Genomic DNA, 22,016 nt, shown 5'->3' with positions numbered 1-22,016 from the left:
ATATATATATATATATATATATATATATATATATTGTTATGATGTATTTGTTTGTTTGAATGATGAGCAATGAGTATTTTTAATTAATATAGGGTTTTTATCGCGGTTCTCAAAGAATTAGTTTGTAAGTACTTTTTTAAAATATCTTTATTATAACTATTATGAAACACACATATATATATATATATCTAACCTAGCCAATGTAAATTTAAAATAAACTATCTTTAAATTGATATTCTTATAAAACTAATTAAATTCTATAGACAATGTAAAATTTAAACAAACTATCTTCAAAATTGAAATTGTTATGACATTAACTAAATTATATTAACAAAATTTTGTACCTTTCTTTCACTGAATGCCTAAATGAACTGTTTTCCACTATATATATTCTAATCACCACTGAATGTCTTCGTACTTCGGTTATCCTTGTTTTTGTGAAATTACTTTTTCCAATTATCAGCTTCTACCAATTTAAGATATATTTTTCTTCACCAGCATTTATAAAACGCCAAGCAAACCAGCAAACAGCATTTATATTTATTCTTCTTTTCAATATACCAATATCCAATTATTATAAGTTGATTTATACTAATCTCCAATCATAATATAATTTTAATTTCTTCCAATATCTTCTAATATACTTTTTAATTATATTAAACAATTGGACTATTTGTAACTGATTCACTGACTCCAATTAACTTTCATATTTCTTACTAAACTTTTCTGACTGACTTCTTGAAAATTCTGAACAATTTACTTCACTAACTAAATGTGTCTACTAACTTTCATAATAAACTGGCCATCTTGAATCCAAATCACGGGTATTTATATCTTTTCGGATGTTCCAGAACCATCTGGTAAGAAATCATGTTCTATTTAGTTCTATTACTTCTATATGGATGTTCTCGAAAAAATTATCTGTTCCATCCACCGACATAATCATTATTCCAGAATGTTGCAACATAAACACAGGTCAAATTCTGCATTCTGGAGAATTCGTTAATGTTCTATTGATAATTTTGTTTACATTTAGGCTTTTCAGATCAGAATAAACATTTAAATCATTAAATATATATAAATTAAACATTTTAAACTAACATTATTATTATAACCCCACTTTATATTCCTAAAAATTCTTAATTTCTGTCAGTCACTTACTGTATAGTTGGTTGCCTATGCACATGGCTCACTTAAATATATTTACAACATTAAAATACAACTTTTTACAATTATTATATGCTAATTTCTTAAAAATGCCCTCACATAAATAATTTTTATTAAATTCTCTAGTATATAACTTATTTAAAATAATCAAATACTTTTTTATATCTAATATTATGTAGTATATAACTTATAAATTAATTTTTTAAACAATATCATTTCAATATATATATATATATATATATATATATATATATATATATATATATATATATATATATATATATATATATATATATATATATATAATCTCCTTAATCACCCCCTAAAAGAAGAAGAGCTCCTAGACCTTATATTCCAACTTCCACAGCCATTTATACTTACAGGAGACAGACAACATTTGGACGCGGAAGAGTAGTTGAAAATATCATTAGCTGCACAAACGCATGCCTTCTTCTATGCCACAGGATCTAATACTCTGGACATTTCTCTGCTATAGATCTTAGTATTGGTGACACTAAATGTGCACATTTTTTAACCTGGCAAACAGCTAAATAAAGCTAACTGTCCAGAGTATTCACAAGTTGTTGACACTCTCTTGCTCACTCATGATTATTTAATAACCAATGATATTAAATACTTGGTAACGTCAATATTAGACACCATTCTCAAAGCTGCTAAGACTCGCACTGGCAAAAAAACCTTCTCTCCAAATCATAAAGCAGTTCCTTGGTGGAACTCTTGGCGATTTGTCTATTCAAAAACGCTTAAAATAAGTACCAAAAAACAGAAGCCTTGAAGATCTAATAAATTACAAAAAATGTAAAGCCAAAGCAAACACGTAGTAAAATCATCCTTTAATGAAAATCCCAATCCTAGCCATATTTGAAAAAAAAAATAGGACAAATTTAAGGTCACAAAACTAATAATAAAATTACTCGTTTAATTTCATATGGTATAGAAAGGAAGTTCAGAAATAAAACTAATAATATTATTTTGTCTCATCATGAATTACATTCAAACAGAAATAATCTGGTATTATCTTAATCTAGATGTAGATCCTCTAGACAGTAGATCCCTTAATTCTCTTTTTACTTCGTAATGCTTTCCTAAAGAATTTGACTATCTATGGTCTTAATAAACTCCTAACTTTATACAAGTTTCCATAAATTTTATCTCAAGTCAGTCCATTGTTATACCAATATTCAAGCCAAATCAGCCAACTATTTTTCCACAATCTTACAGGCCAATCTCTCTCACATGCACTATGTGTATGCTAATGGAAAAAATGATAAACAAACATCTTTTAGTGTCTTCTGTGAACGAGTGCTAGTGCATCCTAATGCGTTTGCTACTAACTAAATGTGCGGAACGTCTTTGAAGTGCATAGACTAAAACGGCAATTGCCGTCCGACTTGTCCAACTGATCATAATAAGTGTATTCAAACTAATAAAATTTTAATTTTAGAATTGTAAAGAGGTTACTCACTGGAGTAACTCTCTACATGTCTGCATTTTTCACCATACCAACTGCTTAATGCCCAATTTGCAGATTGTTGTACTCAATGGAGTTAATAAAAAAAAAGTTCTTCTAAAACATATACTGAATAGACATTCTTCCTTCTAAGCGTAGATTCGCCAGGAATATTTTTTTTTTATTTTTGCAAGAATCCTCTAAATTGTAGATTTTTTAATTTTTTTTAAAGGTATATTTGCTGCGACATAAGCTTTCCACCAGTCTTCTAGTAAAAAATGTTCTTTTCAGATTTCGATTTTTTTCCAAAATTTTTTTACACTCAGTTGAACTAGCTCAGATTTTAGTTTTGCAACCAAGTCTATCTCAAAAAATTGGTTTCGGAAAATGTCCCATTAAACATACAGTGGGCAAGAAGCTCTATTTGGACCCAATTTTCGGAGTTCCTACAGCTGAGAAATTTTACGCTTGAAAGATGTACTACCATAACGGAACTAGCAAAAATTCTCGAGGATTATGCATTTAATATGTAAAAAGGCAATGGCAAAGGCTATAAAGGGTCTTCTGTAAAGTCAATGTGGAATACTACAGCAAAAATGGTGCAAGAATAATATTTTACGAAGTACGACATGAAAATCGACCCTTTCACAGATATATCTTTTAAATGTGCAAGATTGGCCAGAGATACCAAGCGGAGGCAGCTTCAAAGTGTTCAAGAAAAAAGCTTAGTTTAAAAGCATTATCCACCGAAGAACAAGGAAAGCCCCGATAGAGCACAAAAAAGTATTTTTACATTTGATCATTTGAACTTGCTTGGCAATAAGGCTGTAAACTGCAAGATTCACTTTTTTCAGAAAGAATTTGATATTCTGGGAGAATTTACGGGCTGAATTGTATACAACAGTATTTTTTCCAAAACAAATCAAGGCGGTTCGAAAAGTTTGGCTAGCAGCAAATGGCTGGTAAGAAATTCATCAAACGAAAATTTATGCCCAGTTAGATTATTTTTTAAGTTAATGGAAAGAAGAGGACCAAAGATTTTATCAGACATACTCTTTCTTCCCGTTCATCATAACTGGAAGGATGGATCTTGGTTCAAAAACTGTCCAATTGGAATCAACACTATATCTAAATGGACAAAAATATCAGCTGAAAAATTGGAATAGACAAAAAAAACATAAAATAACAAAACATTCTCATTGATTTTCAGCTGTGTCAGCCTTGTTCAAACAATGCGTTTCTAAACAGGACTTAATTAAATTAACGGGTCACTTAAATGCAAGCTTTCTAAAACCATATTTGCAGCTGAATTTAAGTCACCACCAAGTTGATCAAAAATCTCAAAACAACAAATAAAGCTAAACCTTCGAGTTCCCAAATGCTATAGGTCAATAATACACAAAATCATGCTTTGGTAGAAAAGAATGGGCAAACTACTATAGTTAATAATAATTTTTGCCTTTTGGCAATTTTTGCTTATAACATTTTGACAAAATCACTCGACTGACGTCTCGTGATTCAACTGTCAATATTTAATTCGCGAACATCGTCAGACAACAAACTTTCATGCTAGTCGAAAATATTGCCAGCAAAATTTTCTCTTAGTTCAGGAAATGAAGCTCAAAAAAAGTTAAAACCTCGCAATTTTTTCGTCCTGCATGGATTGAGTTGAAATTTTTACAGAAGGTAGGTGATAGTCCAAGGATCAAAATCTATATCGAACCGAAGTGCGCTGAAGGGTTTTACGGGTGAAAACTACCCCTAATTTTCAAAAATTATAAAATAACATATTAAACCTGAATATGGGTAAGATTTGGTTTGAATTAGTTAAATAATGATTATTTTATACTTTTGAATAGAGTTCCATCATATTTCAACCCTTAAAAAGCAACCCTTGTTAGAGATTAATGTAAAAAAATTACTAATTCTAAAAAAATGATTTCGCCTTGGATCGATTTGGATAAAAATTTGGATTTAAGCTCAACTCACCCTCTGCTTTATAGTTTATGTCATGCCGATAAACCCTAATTGTTCTTTGAAACAACTTTTCTGCACCCACATGAAATGCCGCATCCTTTTTTGCATTGGCAAAAAATAATTTTCAAAAGTTCATCGGGTGCAGGTTGTTTGTTCATGCGTACGGGTAATAACAAACCATCTTTGGAATACCATCCCCAATCTGTTGCTCTGATATTTTCATTGTCAAGCCACTGTTGAATTTGATAATAGCATCTTTTTGAATGCTCATTTACGGCATCAACAGTGGGCAGAATGGATGATAGCTTAACCGCACAGTTTTTCGTTGTAGCTTTGATGAACTGTTCGTACCGCATCTGCTCGAGAAAAGCTTCCAAATCTTTTATTTTTTTTTAACTTGGGAAGCTGCGTGTCTTTAACAGTTTCGTACAATATTATTGCACAGTATCTGCCAGCATCTAAAATATCTTCAAGCTTAGCAGTACTACTGTAAAAAATTTCGGCATGTTCCCTCATGTCCGGTCTTTTTTGAAGAATATCAAAAAATTTTTTTTTACCTTTATTGTAAAAAGCAGATACAGTATCACAGCCAGTAAAAGCATGGGAAAAAGCTATTAATTTTGAACTATCTGGCTACCCTATTTCAAAACTTTTAGATGAATATAATGTAGAAGAAGAATTTTGTTTCCCAAGTTTGAGAAAATAAATATATTTCTCTATTTTTTCTAAATTAGCTCTGGCTGTTAAGATAACAGGATATCGATATCTTCTGCTACAATGATTTTTTGTAAATCTGACCTATCCTGAATAGCCAATTCAACGACTAGCCCGTCAGCTTCACCTGCACTTTGATGGCATTGAATAGCTTGATTCTTGAATTCCGCTATAAGTAGTTGTAAAAAATTAATTGGTTTTTTAACGTGTTTCCTTCATTTTTAACGATAGAGTGTTTCTTCAAAAACAATTTTGTAGAGGTTTTTAAGAGCTACAAGGATCTGTGAATTAAATCTTTTTGGAACCCTTGGTTTTTAAATGGGGTGAGTTTAAAGGGCTCGAAAAAGATAGTGCTTGATCGTAAATGGATGCTTTAAACGGCTATATCTCGCCAAATATTCATTGTACAACAAATCTAAATAAAGTAAAATTTTAGTCATTAAAAAAGCTACAATTAAGTATATTTTTATTTTTTTCATATATTCAGTATTTTCGGGGATATTTAAAAAAAGAAGGGTAAAAAATATGAAATTGTAAATCGTTTCGCGCTTTAAGCTGTACTTTTTCTAAAACTAAGCGTTTTAAATGAGTCAAACTTCTTGGACGTCTTAACAATACATGTACAAAGAGAATTGCAGATGGGTGAAGATCGATTTTAGTTATGGGGATAGTTAGGGGGTTGTTTTCATCGATTTTTTCGTAAAAAAATGAGGTATTGACCTTATTTTCATCATACTCACTTAATTTTTGAGCTAGAGTCTTTTTTTTATGATAGGTCTATTTATGCTCTTTAAAAAAGGTTCTATCAGTTTTCTTCCAAAAATGCATCATTTTCCCGATATTTGACTTTGAATCTTTCAAATTTGGCATTTGAAGAAAACCGCTGAACATTGATAGGCCGTATTTCGGTTCCTATTATATCGCAAAAACATTTTAAAAAATGAATTGTATTTGTCTTTTTAAAAGCTACAAATTTGTTCTCTACAATTTTTTTGATAAAATGCACCATTTTCGAGTTATTCGCGAAAAATCGATTAAAAACGTCGATATTTTCGTCTAAAAGTTGTTACTTTCAATCGCGAATAACTTGAAAAATATCAGTTTTACAAAAAAAATGTATAGAACATTTTTTGTTTAGAATCACTTTTTTAATCGAAACCTGTTTTTAAAACGTAAAAAAAATGTTTCACCCCGAGATGGGGTGGAAACCACCCCCAAGGCTTTGGCGCACTTTGGTTAGATATAGATTTTGATCCTTAGGCTATTACCTACCTTCTGTTAAAATTTCAAGTCAATCCACGCAGGACGAAAAAATTGCGAGGTGAAATGCTTCATTTCCTGGACTATCTCTTATTACATTATATACGAATAAAAATTACCTTAATTTAACAAGAGCGTGTAGGTCCGATCTCGATATCTAATCGTTAGACTTGGGCAAATATGCGAAATGAATATATTGCATATTTTGCATATGCTATGCAAATGTCTGGGAATTTTGCATATTTATACAAAAAATTGCATAAAACGCATAAACGTCAATTTATTTCGAATTGCGGATTTTAAGTCATATTTATCTAACCGTAGATAATGGTATGACTAAGTAACTGGAAATTCCAATGCTTAGTTTATTTTATTTTAAGGCCAAAAGATCAGTTTTAAAATGCCAGAACTCGTGGCTAAAAGAGCTGAGGAGATGGTTTGACCGCTCATCCACATAAATCTTTCGTGCAGCAGTTTCCAAGCTACAATTGCCATTTGGATCGCCAACCTTTGAAAAGAGAAGGCGCAATACGAAAAAGAATTTTGTATTAATATTTCAGTCTTCAATATTACCGATAGTACCTATATATACTACCTAATATTCTTGGTGTTATTATAACAGGTTACTGCTTGTATTCCTGTAATAAAAAGGTGTTTTAAAAGTTTATTGCGTGGGGTATGAACAGAAATGTCCTCTTGCAAATGATTTTGTTCTCAAAAGTAAAACTGAGAACTTAGGTATCGTCAGTCAAGCTTGTTTAATTTGTTAACTATTTTGATCTTATGGTAGCGGCTTATATTTTCATGAACTTTTCGACCTAATAGAAAACGACGATGGAAACATTTCTCATACTATCGTCGTATGCTCTCCCAATGAGGTTATCAGCGCAGACTCGGATGTTGACACCAATTTGTCAGATAGGGAGGTAATGATAACCATCTACCTGAACGTATTTTTAAATCAAGAATTAATATTACATATACGAATGATCTTAATTTTAAATAAACTAAAGAAAATGAAATTGTTAATAACACATCTCAATCTCAACAGGATGTAGGGATCGCCAAGCGCAAAGGTAAAACTCCAAATAAAACTGTCTAAAAAAAAACCAAAAATTTAACATTCCAATAATAAATAAACCAAATTAGGCAAGGGATAGCCACATTCTACATTTAAAAATTGGTAAAAATGAAAAAAAATTATTATCAAATGCCGAGGATTTCTTGCGTCAAAATTTAAAATGCCTATTTAATGCCTTCATTACTAATTTCTCAAGACAACTACTTATGTACACATATTTTGACAGAAACCAACATTCATGCCGCAAAAAAGCTAAATCACAATTTCAAAACTACCGAATAAATAATTCTAACTTTTGTACGAGTACATTCAGTACCATGTATTGGTTTGGCTGTAGCTGTATTGGTCACGAGAGCCAGACGTTAACTTTTTATTAGTATCGGAATTAGTATAGAATTCGTCGAAATCGTTTTGACCAAATAATAAAGTATCTGCATCTAGCTAATATTGAGAAAAATGGTAATACAGACTATCTGTGCAAAGTTTGACCATTACTTGACTTCTTCCACTCGGTTATTAAGCAGATTATACATGATAATTATATAAGTATTAATGAGGGCATTATTTCGTATTACGACAGATACAATAACAAAACTCGCCATAAAAGAAAAGCCATACGCTTTGGATTTAAATTATGAGTTGCCTCTGATCCGTCTGGACACACTCATTATATTGAACCATATTTTTTTACCAAAATATCTCATGCTGTTCTTGCAGCATTTTCATTTTATCCCGTATATTATTTATAATAACACCAATTTTTTTTCTTTTGATACTAATTCTGGCTGAATATTTGCGCTGGAAATAAATATAAATTTTTCCACCTAGGTTGGTGGAAAAGTGTAAGCTGACAAGAGAATGATTTTGGGAGGATGATATTACTACTCAGTGGACCGGCTGCCAGAGCAGTCGATTTCATTGTTTGGATCCGGATGTTTGTCATTGGAAATTCGTTAGTGTAGCAGTCGAAGAAAATAGATTGGTGTCTAAACGATAAAACATTGTCAGATTTTTAAAAAGTGGCAGTTTCGGCAGTTCTGGTTAAAAGAAGGGGATTTAAGCTAAAAATGCTATTTGGCAGTCTTTGTAAAGTGAGATAATTACCGGGTTGTTGCTGTATTATGTGTTAAGGGATTTATTACCAGCGTTTCTATGGACTAAGTACACCTACATGGTTTTGGGTGTAAAATAGACAGCTGAGTTTTAAAGAATACATATTGTCGAGCCCTTTCAGGAAAAACATCTTAACCAGCAAAAGTAAAATTTTACAGAAGAAAGTTTTTTTTAATTAATATTCGTACCAATCATTATTGAAAGTAAAATATTTTATTATATTATTTGGTAGTGTGTTTAATGACAAAAATAATTTAGCTGTATGTTTTATTTTTGTAATAGTACTGGTACTTACGATGTGTGGTTTTTCAAGTTTTTCGGCTTAAGTGTCATTTTCGCTTTTTGTCGACATGGTTACGATGTTTCGTGTGTTTAAATTTCAAGCATTCACGTTGCTTAAGATTTATTTTAATTGTGTTTTATTTGGTGAGAATCAATTATTAATTAATCAATTAATTATAAAACTATTAGATATAATCAAAAATCAACTTGTATCCTCGTTATCCGTTTTCATCCAGCAGTCTGTAATAGCACCACCATGGAGTAATAAAAGGAAGTCATCTTTAAACTCTGCTGAGATAACACCCTTTTCAGAGAGTTTTTTAAGATCTAGGTACTTAGCTGGAGAAATTTTGAGTCGATTATTGCAGAGTTGTTGGGGAGCAGTATTGTTACTTTTACGATTACGGCATGTTCTTAAGGTTTCCTGCAAATTTAAAGTTTTCAGTTCACTACTATCGAAGAATCCATACTTTACAAGGAAGCTTTGTAGGTTATCTTTATTAAACATGGCTATTAGAAGTTTGCATACTAATGTTAATTTTGAATTTGTTTGGTAATAATTTTTCAGCAAAATCTTTCCAATTTAAAAAATTTGAAAAATCCAATGACTTAGTAACATCGTTTTTAAAGGATTCGTTCTTAAACTGCGTATAATCGTTGGCCATACTCTTGGAGACCACACGGATTTACCACGGCTGAAAAGTTCAATGCTACTGTGCACGGAGAGCAATATAGATAAATTTTTGCATGTGTGGCTTCAATTTCTTTATTTTTTAAATACATGTAAACTATTGTACAAATTTCGTTGCAGTCTTTTGTTGCATCTGATTTATTCCACAAGTAACAATAAAAAATATTTGCAGAACCGCTCTTATAAAATGATTCATTATAGAATGCGTACTTTCTACATTAAAATAAATTGATACTTTCTCCATGAGGAGTATTCAGTACTTTCTCTAGATCAAATCTGACACACAGCAAAGATCCTTCTTTTGAAAGATTTTGGTCCTTCAAAAGATTTCTTCTTCTTTTTTCAAACATTTCAAGGCACTTTTCTTTATCTGTAATGTGTTGATTGTAGGATTCTGTCTTCTTTTCTTCCTCTTGTTTAAGGTTAGGTACATACTTAATCTTCTCAAAAAGATTACATTTGTCTTTCTTTAGCAGATAAAAACCAATATGAAAATATGACCAAAATAATTTCCGAAACTTACTGAGTGATATAATTGCAGTTAGTTTTTTACAGTCAACGAGATATTTTTTGTATAACCAATACAAATTTGTAACGTTCTCAAACTCGGCTGGAAGATATAACTTATTACTTTTGTTCCTAAACTAATGCGAAGGAACAGCCGGTAGTTATTTAATGTATGTATTTACCAAAGAGACTTGATGAGAAAGAAATTTATTTTTAGGGCTTCTTTACCCACTTTGGTTTTGATTAGCCGTGTTATTGGTTAGGGCAGTTTCTTTCGTATATCGTAGCGTTATTTAAGAAAGTGGCTTTTTCTTTCGAATTCCTCTTTGTCCCGATTAATAAAAGATCTTCATTTGGTGGCAATCTTTCAAGGTTCTTAGTATCAGAGAACCCCTACTACCCTCTTGCTTCATTTCTGGATCATATAACATTTCTGAATGTTTAAGATGACTTTTTAGTAGACCAACATTAGTATTTCAACAAAATTTTGTGTTTGATGTAGTTACAGTATCCGGCAATGATGCTGAAGATGAAGATGATGAATTTTCCACAAGTTTGCTGATATTTTGTCGTGTTATTTTTGAAAAGCTATCCAGTACATTACTATTAATCTACTTCTGAACACTTTCATATGCACTATTGCTTAAAAAATCTCTTTGTGAAACAGTTTCGTTTAATTCAAGTGGTGGGTCTTCGTCCATTTGATCCTCGTCGTTTTTTAATGCAGTTGATGATAATACCATATACAGTTTAATGTGTAAGCTTGTTGACCGATAAGAAAAATTGTCACATCCCGACTCGGCTTTGCTTTACCCAAAACATCGTAACCATGGAAAAATAAACTAACGATTTTTTATACGCACGGTTACGATGTTTTGCCTTTCACTGGCAACGACTTGTGTTGGTAACGATAAAATGCATTATTATTTTTAAATTCAAAACCGTGTCCGTTCAGCTTACGATGTTTTTGTTAACGAAAAAGCTTATTGTTTGAATCACTTTCGATGAAAAATCAAAAATTCGAAAAATTGTTGGTTATGATGTTTTTCTTGGAAGGGCTGGTTGTTACTGTTATCATCCAGGATAACCTGAGGCCCAGTTTTGGTGTTTGTCAGCCTCCATTTTGTGTCTCCCATGGTTTGGATCAGATTGATTTAAAGTTTGTGTGGGACAGTGTTTTTGTATTCAAGTCTGAGGTAACAAACTTTTTAATAATTTAATAAGAAATAATTAGCCAGTGAAGAAAGTTGTTTTGTTAAATTTTTCTAAATAAACAGTTTTTGTTAATATACTAAGATTTACTTTCATGACTTATTAAATTTAAAAGTTAATAAATAAATAGAATTTTATATATTAGCTATTTGTTATATTTTAGTTTTCTTTAAAATAAAATTACCCTTTAACAATTAATTAATAATCCAAAAAAAGTTTAGAAGTTGATTTCGATATATGGCAGTTAGTGCATTACATCTTTCTGCCATTTGGTATTTAACCTTAGTTTTAATTCTGTTTTGTTAGAAGGTTAAACTCAATGTATGGTTTGTTGATAAATTTGGATATTTTTGTTTGTAATGACTGTTTATGTTAAATAAAAATAAATATGTAATGTTTTTATTACAAAACCATGAGTTTAAAATTACTTCTTTTAAAAAGATATTTACTCATGAAATTTTTTAGAAAACAAAAACTTTTCTTTCCAAACAACAAGAGGATTTTTTTAAACGGCCTCCTATTTTAAAGAGTTTGGGAATCTCCTTGTGTAGTGTTCCCCAGGACATCTCTGTAAGTATTTGTTTGACTTCTTCTTTGTAGTTAGTCCTCCCAGTCCTCCCCAAATAAATGAATCCTTATCCACGACCCAGCTCTTTAACCAAAACACTAGTAGCCATTCATAAACGGCCAGAAATTGTTCCATTCCCCCTTTTAGTCTCTAATAAGCAAATAATATAATAATTGTTGCAGTCTAGGACAAAAAAAATGTTGTAATCGGTTTAAACTAACAGGAATAGGCCTAGGTATTACTGGAATTCTTCGAGAAAACATATTTAATTATGCAGTGGATGTACAAAATAAAAAGATTTAAAAAAAACTCTTGGAGAAAGCACTTCAATTTCATCTACAGAAGAAATCTTATTGGTTCGTTAAAACGACAATAAAGTGGTAATTATGCTAACCAATTGTGATGAGTTTCAGTTCATGAAATCAGCAGAGCAGAGAAAAAGATAATTACTCCGAATGTTCCTAGAACAATTGCCAGTTAGAAAAGTAATATGGGAGGAGTAGACCGTTTAGACCAATTCGTCTCAACTTATGGTAGTCGAATAAGGTAAAAATCGTGGTGTGGCCTTATTTTTTATGCGCAATAGATACTTTCTGTTCTTAGGCTTGGTCATTATATCGACAAATTGGTCACTCTATGCCACTGTTACAATTTCGAGAAAAGTGTGCAACTTATATCTTAAAATCGTTTGAAAGTAGGACAATAATAAGTGGAGTGCGATCCTCGTGATAATTTTCCCCTGTTCTTAAAGATTAGAGAATAGAAAGTGGTAGTTCTAAATATCGACGTTGCGAGGTCCGTGGAAATCGCACTTTACTTTCGTAAGAAGTGTGACAAAACTGTCCATCCTGATAAGGGTTTCCAAGTATTTTGTATAAAATTAACCTACAATAAATATTAATGTATTCCAATTCATTTTATGTCATATTATTCTAGTGGAAACTAAAGTTGCCAGTCAAAAAATGATATTTAAACAAATAATTTGATTCTGGGAGGAGACGGTTCTGCAAGTGACAGAGTAGTTTCGTTGATTTTCGCTCCGTAATAAACTTCAAATAATTGGGGAATTACAAGTTAAAAAATTCAACAAAGTTCAAAAATAAGACTTAAAAGTTAAGTGCATACAGGTGATAGTAGTGAATAAAAGAAATACCATCAGACAAGTAAGATATAATCATTTTAAATAATTTTAACAAGTTTTAAGTAAATAAATAATTGTGAGAAATATAAAAAAACTGGTTTTGGCGAATGTTTTAAGTCCGAGGGGTCGACCCGCTTAGGCATTACTACGCGTTTTTTGGTTTCTTGGCAGATAAGAAAGTAATTAGTGCCGACAAAAATTAAATATTAAAATAAAAGCCTCATAAGTTTATTATAAAAATCCAGATCCGGCCTTAGAACAAATTAGTTTAAAGTTAAGATTAGAATTAAATTAAATTAAAATAATAAATATTAATTGTTATTGTAATAAAAAAGTTTAATTAATATAGGAAAATACTATATTGGTGTATATTAATATAGAAAATATATATTAATATAGAAGGTAACAAAATCGAATGAACAGCAAAAGAAATAAACCAGAACACGATAACTCATCCGACGAGAAGGAAGCCTTCAAAAGAAGCAAAGCTACGTTACGAACACCTCCAAAGGATAACATAAAAAATCGCGAAATGAAAGAACTAAAGAAACTACTAGAAGAAATAAATAAGGAGATTAAAACGGAGATAAAAGAGCTGAAAACAGAAATGAAGGAAGAAAATAAGGAGATCAGAAGATATATAAATGAAGTTAAAGAAGAGATAAAACTAAATAATGAAGAAATAAAAATCATAAAGCTGGAAATAGCAAGAATGAAGGAAGAATGGACAAAAGAGAAAGAAGAACTGAAAAGAGAAAACGAACTAACCAACACCGATAACAAAAAGATAACAGAAGAATTAAATGATCTAAAACACTCATTGGAAAGATTAGACAAAGAAAAAAGAAAGAAGAATATTATCATTAGTGGAGCAATAATAGACTCTGAAGACCCAAAAACATTAAAAGAAGGAATGACTACTATGTTAGAAAATCATCTTGAAGTCAAAACTAATATTAAAAGAGCACAAAAAATAGGCACAAAACCATGATTAATTGAACTAGAAAGCGAAAAAGAAAAAACAACAATCTTAAGAAACAAATACAAAATTAAGAATGTGAACACCAAAAAAATATGGATTACAGAGGATCTCACAAAAGGAGAGAGAGAGAAAATGAAAGCTTTAAGAGATGAAGCAAGAGAAATGAGGGAAAATGGAAAAATGGTCAAAATAGGATACAATAAAATCACAGTAGATGGCAAGGAATGGAGATGGTTCTATAAAGAAGAAAAAGTAGTGGAAATAGAGAGTTCAAAAAACTACCAGAGCAACATAAAAAGAACCAAGGAGAGGTCAAGCAACGAATAGAGAAAGAAGAATTACAAAATAAACCGGACAATGATAAATGTTTAGTTTTAAGTAGTAATAGGAATAGGATTAGAAATGTAAATGATAAGTATGCCATTAGAAATATGACTTGTGATAGGAATATGGGTATTAGGCTTACTAACAGTAGTGATAATATTATAGTTAGGGGGAATATCAAAAATGGGCATAGCATTAGTAATGAAGGTAGGGAAAAATTAAATATTAGCATTAGAAATAAAAACGATAATAAAATAAATAACGGATATAATGGTAATACAAAAACCAGGGAGCATGAAATCAACGTTAACACCAATAATGGAGAAGAAGAATACAGTAATAAGGAAATACATCTTAACAAGACAAATCATATAGACATTGTGACAATGTGACATCTCTGACCGGCAAGGAAATAGAAGCTACGGAAGAAATGGAAAAAATGAACGTACAAATAATGGGAATAAGCGAGACAAAAAAGATAGGGAAAGGACACATCAATATCAATGAGAAATATAGTCTATATTATTCCGGAGTACCACAGGGTCACAGAGCAAAAGAATAAGTCGGTAAAATAGTTAATAAAAGAATAGAATCAAGAATAACAAACTACGAAGCAGTATCATCTAGAATAATCACAGCCCAAATAGAACTAAAAGACAAGATAGGAATAATACAAATATACGGACCAACAGAAGGTAATGAAGAAGAGATAATGATAGAATTCTACAACGAACTCCAAAACGCATTAGACAAATAAAGAGAGACAAGAGAAAAAATAGTAATCTTAGGCGATTGGAATTCAAGAGTAGGTAAGGATATTAACAGGGGATTAGGATGCATTGGACAATATGGGGAAGAAACATTAAATAGAAATGGAATTAAAATGCTGGAATTCTGCCAAACCAATGACCTGATAATAGGAAACACATTCAGTGAACAAACCATTAACGACAAATATACATTTGTGGCTGAAGAGAGAAATGCGAAAAGCTTAATCGACTATATAGTCTATACGAGAAACCTAGAACAAAATATAAAAAACATCTTAACGGAAAAGGAACCCGAACTGTCTACACAACACAGGATGGTCACTGCAAAACTGGAGGATGAAAAAATGGAGGAAGTGGAAAGAAAAGAGTACAAGAAAGTAAATGTAAACAAACTAAAGATAAAAAGTGTGCGAGAATTTTACACGGAGGAAACTAACAAAAGACTGAGACAAATAGAGCACCAAAAAGAAACATGGACAATGGAAGAAAGATGGAATACATACAGTGAAGTATTAAAGACAACAGCAACTGAAGTGTGTAAAATCAAAAAATATAATAAACAGTTAAAAACGACAAGGTGGTGGAATAAAGAAGTGAAGACAGAAATAAAAAAGAAGAAAATAGCATGGAAAAAATACCTCGAAACGGGATTAGAACAAGATAAAGAAAAATACTATAGGCAGAGACGATTGGCAAAAAAGACAGTCACACAAGCAAAAACAAAAACATGGAAAGAATTTGGAGAAGAACTTCAGGAAGAATATATAACAAATAATAGAAACTTTTGGACGACAATACGACACATAAGGCAGGGAAAACGAAAGGAAATAAACGCAGTAAGAGATACTTCAAACCAAATACAAATAAGCCCAGAACAAATAGCTAGGGTATGGAAAGAATATTATGAGAAAAAATTTGATACCGAAGTGATAAAGGAAGACAATATAATCAATGAAGGCGAAGAAAACACAGAGCCAGAGCAAATAAGTAGAGAAGAAGTAGTAGAAGGATTATCAAATATAAAAATAGGCAAGGCAGGTGGAGATGATGAAATTGAACCGGAAATGGTAAAATACATGGGAGAAGAAGGAATAAACTGGCTATGGAAAATATATAAAGAGGCGTGGGAAAAACAAACAATCCCTAAAGACTGGCAGAACAAAGTCATCGTGCCAATATACAAAAAAGGAGAAGATGTAAACTGCGACAACTATAGGGCAATATGCCTGTCATCGGTGTGCTTTAAAATATATACGAAAATAATAGAGAAGAGACTAAGACAAGAAGTAGAAATGGTATTGGGAGACGAACAAATGGCATTTAGACCGGGAAGACAGACAAATGACAACATATATATCATTAGAAACCTAATAGAAAGAAGCATAGATACGGGGAAAAAACTAGTATTAGCATTCATAGACCTAAGAGTAGCATTTGACACGATAGAAAGACATATTATAGGGAAATGCTTGAGGAAAATTAACGTACCTAATGCATTGATAAAAATTATAGAAAGTTCTTACAAAGAGGTAAAAGGAAGGGTACAAATAACAGGGGAAAGATCGGAAGCATCTAACTGGAAGAGAGGTATTAAACAAGGAGATAGTCTCAGCCCTTTGCTATTCATAATAGTAATGAACGAATTGATAAGAAACACTAGAGTCAGAACTAATCAACTATAGACAATAATAGGTTACCGCAGATTACAATCGGTAACAATAGAGTCCTTAATGTATGCAGACGACATAGTACTAATAGCAGATTCCGAGAATAAAATGCAGAAACTAATGGATATATGAGTAGAACAAATAGAAGAACTTAAAATGGAGATAAACGAGGAAAAAAGTAATATAATGATAATCAGCGACAAAGGAGATAAGGAAGATAATCAAATAAAGATAAAATGTAAAAACTCAGAATTGGAAATAGTAACAACTTACGAATACCTGGGAAGTATAATAACTAATGATGGAAAAATAGACTGGGAAATAACAAATAGAGCAAAGAAGTCAAACAAGTTATATTATGCGTTAGCCCCAATAATGGGAAAAAGAGAACTTGCACGAGAAACAAGAATAAAAATATATAACACAATAGTGATACCGACTGTGCTCTATGCAAGTGAAAACTGGACAATTCTGGAAAAACATAAGAGCAGGATAAACGCAATGGAGATTAGACATCTAAGAAGGATAGTTGGAAAGACAAAATGGAATAGATTAAGCAACGAGACTATTAGGAGAATGGCAAACCAGGAACCGATAATGAACAAAATAGCAAAGAGACAAATGAACTGGTATGGGCATATAATGAGGATGCAATCCAATAGAATAACAAGAAAAATTTATGAAGCAAAAAACATCGAAAAAAGAAAAAGAGGCAGACCAAGAAAAAAATGGATACAGCAAGTAGTAGAGGCAGCAAAACTTAAACAAAAATCACTCGAGGAACTGAAAATAATGGCAGGAAACAGAAAAGAATGGAAGAGGTGGGTAAATGGAAATTAAAATAGCTAGCCCAAATCCGACACCCTATTAGGGTAAAAGGAAGGGGAGAAAGAAAGAAAGAAAGAATTTGATTCTGAAAATTATGCATATAATTTTTGATGCCTTAATGTATCTTAAAATTAAAATTGTACTTTATTACCCCTACTATGGAGATACGGGTTTTAATGGGTTTAAATTGATTTTCGTAGCGTCATTCTTAAAATATTGAAGCTTTTTAAAAACTTTCTAATTTTATGGAGCATTGTATTCAGAACATCTATTAAAAGTTTTTGTTCACGAAAATTTTATAAAAACTTCTTTTAAAATTTTAACTCTTCTTACTAGTATTATTATACACTCTATAGTGCCCAGGTTGTTATTCAAATAACCTCAAAATAATTACAAATTCTCATCCAGCTACTATATTCTAATTAACTTTTTATTGTGACCCAATTAGCTTGTTTTTATACAGCGTTCCGAATTATAAAAGAAAAACCATTACTCACCTGGATTTGACAGACCAGCTCGCCGTAGGGCCAGCAGTGTCTTAGGGATGGGACAATAGCGAACGGCGTGACAAATAATCCCATAGCGAAGTCATTACTTGCTAAAGACGTGAGTAGGTAACGTGGCTGAAATCAAATAGAATTAATAGTACATAATAGTACAGGAAAATACACTTAAAACTTGTTGAGTATTTAAATTGTGTTAGTAACTATAAAATAGGGAAGGTATGCTTTTAAATTTATATTATAATTATTATTTGTGAAAGTTACGCCATGAAACCAGACCTACTAAACGGATGTGTAACGTAAACCTAATATACAACCAAGATTTAGTAGACGCTTTTCAATATCCATTAACCCGAGTTATACGTAGTAAGTACAAATAAGTAACAATCTCACCAGCAAATTTTTATATACCGCATGACGATCTTTGCGAAAACATAAGGCATTCTTTTGAAGAAATAAAAATGGTTATAATAAATTGGAAACCGAGTTGAAAAATGGACATGGGCCACTGGATGTCGCGTCAGACAAAAATCTCGAGTAGACTGTAAGAAGATACTGATGAAAAGTGCTTTATAGTAGGTAAGTAAGAGTTTAATTGATTATTATGAAAATATCCTTTCCATTGTTTTTACTGAATATCCTTATTTTTATCTATATTTTCGAACATTGATAGAGAAATAAGAAGATAATTAAGAATATACACACTGTTTGTCGAGTAAGGTAATTCCACCACATAGGAAAGAAACTTAAACTACCAACATCTGACATTTTAATTAAATTGTGTTCTTGAAACGATACGGTTGAGTTATTGCTAATTTATTCTACAAATTGATGATTCAAATATTCTTAACTGGAAATTTTACTACTTCCCAGTAATTCATTCTTTCTCAAAATTGCTAAAAATATAGGTTACTGTAACTGTAAGGTAAGATCAATGACGTACGATATATATATTTATTATACTTAATTGGTAAGATACACATATATACACTTACTATAAAAATAAAATGACGTTAACAAACGTCAAAGTGTTACCAAAATAAAATAAAATAAAAATAATTAAAATTAAATAAAAATAAATAAAATTAAACAAAATTAAATAAAATTAAATAATATTTAATATAATTAAATAAAGGTTATTGGAACTAAATAAAATTAAATCAAGTTAAACACAATTGTACTCTACTCTTGTATTCTACATGTAAAATACTAAGAAATTGCTAAGGTTCATTCTGCTCATTTTTTGAGCGTAGTGGGAGTAGAATAGTTCGTCGAATCGTGACGTATGATACATTATTGGAAGAAAAAGGGGGTAGCGAACATGTTGACATAGAAAAATTGCGGTATTGCCAAAAGGGCACTACGTCATGTTTCCATTGCTATTAGTCCGATTGGAGCATCTGATGCGATACAAGAAAAGGATATAACCAATAGGTATATTATGATAAAAACAAATAAGGCGAATACCAAAAGGGTACTACACAGTGTCTTCATTATTAATAAACGTATAGTTACATACGAGATGTCATAGTGCTATGGGTAAAAACCTTTACATTACTTTAAGACAAATTTTGATTTATTGACTTAAAGAAAGCCTCTGGCTAGCTACAAAATAAAAAACTGAATGCATTCTAATATGCAGCATAGTAGAAGAAAGGGGAGGAAATATCGAATATAATAAGGTCCAAAAAACAAACAAGGCGACTACCAAAAGGGTACTACACAGCATCCTCGTTATTATTTAACGTCTGACGACATACGAGATATCATAAGGCAGTATGGATAAAAATAGATTTACTATCGGACAAATTTTGGTTTATTGACTTAAACAAAGAAGGGCTCTGACAGGATAGGATATAAAGAATATATTAAGATAGAAAAAACAAGGCGACCACTTAAAAGGCACTACACAGTATTTATCTTTATTATTAATTAACGAATAGCGATATACGAAATATCATGGGGCACTACGGATAAAAATAGATTTACTATAAGACTAATTTTGATTTATTGACTTAAAGAAGGCCTCAGGCGGAGTACAAAATAAACAACTGATCGAATCCTAAAATGCGATATAGCAAATGAAAGGGGAGGATATAACGAATATATTCGGTTAGGTTAGTAAAAAATAAACAATGTGTGTATAGTGTATAGTAAAAAAATATGATATCAGGTCAGAAGTGCAAAAGATCATATTTTATGTTTACTTGGTTTGTATGAAAAAAGTTTATTATTTTAAAAATTTAATGGCTGACTGTAGATGACAATTGATTGGATCCCCCGTTGCATGTGATGGGCAATTATAGTATTATACAAACATATTATAAACGAATGAAAATAAATATTTTAAATGATGCTAAAGATAAATAATAATAAATTATGATTCCAAGTATACTATAGAAGAAAGTACTAAAGTATAAAAGAAAATTAACAAATATATATTTGTGGAGAACCTAAGATAATAACAGACGAGAAATAAAAGCTAGATCCAAATTTGAGGTAAAAGGATATGGGAAAATGTAAGAATATACTTTGGAATTGTTATAAATGACAAATAAGTAGCATAAGCAAGAGTTAAAAATGAAATAATTACCAAAGTGATCATTAAAATAATCAATAAAAATTTTTGAAATAATGTAAATTATAAATTTGGAATGTCATCTAATAAAGAAAGCTGAACATGGTAAACGTCAATTGAGATCTGGTACAAGTGAACTTATGTGTAGTTAAAGGCAGATCGCAAAGAAAAAAACACAGAGCATAGATTTAAATTGTTACTAGTTTTTATTAGTTTTTGTTAAGTTAGTTTTATGAAAATGTTTGTATAGATCTACGAACAGACAAATAAGATTATTTTTTTTGTAAAGGGGAAAGGAGATCTTTCTTTTAATTTTAATTTTTTCTTTTAAAAGGTGAAGGTGTGCTAAGTTTCTAGCCCCAAAGTATTAAAACGCAAAATATTCTTAATATTATAATAAAAATAATTCATTCTTAACATAAAGATAAATATATTTATTGGGTAAGTAGCCATTGACCCAAGCTAAAAGTATGTATTATTGGCCATCGACAGTAGCTTCAGGATATAAACATAAACATCTACTAATATTAAAAATACACAAGTGTTTGGATATTTTTAGGTATAAATACGGTGTTCAATTTTTCACATACGAAAAATAATGTGAATTTTTCGCTGTATTAATTACTATCATTCTACCACAATTTTAAAATCACTACCCTACTCCAACCATTCCTATTCCATTTCAACTCCCCCTATTTTAGAAATACAGACAGTTGTAAGATAGCAATAGCCAAAAGAAAAAGACGCTCTCTTGCCTGTTGTCTATCGTTAAGAACAGAAGTACCCTCTCTCGCCTACTGATTTTTACTAGGAGCAGACGTACTCTTCTCTTCCCTGTTGAGTATCGTTAACAACAGACATTCTCTCTCTCCCGCTTATAGTTACGCGAAAAATACAGCACATGCTGTTTTAAATCGTATATAGACGCAAATATGCTCTATCTTGTGATCTCAGTATTAGTACCGCGAGATGCGTGTTCAGAAACCGGTTAAGATAGTCTCCCCGTACGAAGAATAAGCGCAAGTGAAAGCTTGTCAATACCGCGAGTGTGTATGCAGCAGAAATATTGGTAAGACTTTTTATAAACTTAATTTGCTATAATCTGTATAACCCCTTACTACTTATCCTAATTTATTTGAACCAGCCCTATGTAATACAGTCCTCATACACTAAACTTATA

General features: G+C 31.1%; 1 protein-coding gene across 3 annotated transcripts in view; it reads right to left on the bottom strand.

Annotated features, from left to right (window-relative positions):
• Window positions 1-22,016, bottom strand: part of LOC140447820 (trace amine-associated receptor 1) — an 832,360-nt gene that overhangs the window by 437,238 nt on the left and 373,106 nt on the right. For all 3 annotated transcript variants that reach the window (XM_072540699.1, XM_072540701.1, XM_072540700.1), the window contains one exon: window positions 18,253-18,378. In XM_072540699.1, coding sequence (XP_072396800.1) covers window positions 18,253-18,378 — 126 coding nt within the window. The remainder of the gene's footprint in view (window positions 1-18,252; window positions 18,379-22,016) is intronic.

The sequence above is a fragment of the Diabrotica undecimpunctata genome, chromosome 8 (assembly GCF_040954645.1).
Source record: "Diabrotica undecimpunctata isolate CICGRU chromosome 8, icDiaUnde3, whole genome shotgun sequence".
Taxonomy (NCBI): Eukaryota; Metazoa; Arthropoda; class Insecta; order Coleoptera; family Chrysomelidae; genus Diabrotica; species Diabrotica undecimpunctata.
This window is presented reverse-complemented; position numbering and strand designations above follow the sequence as displayed.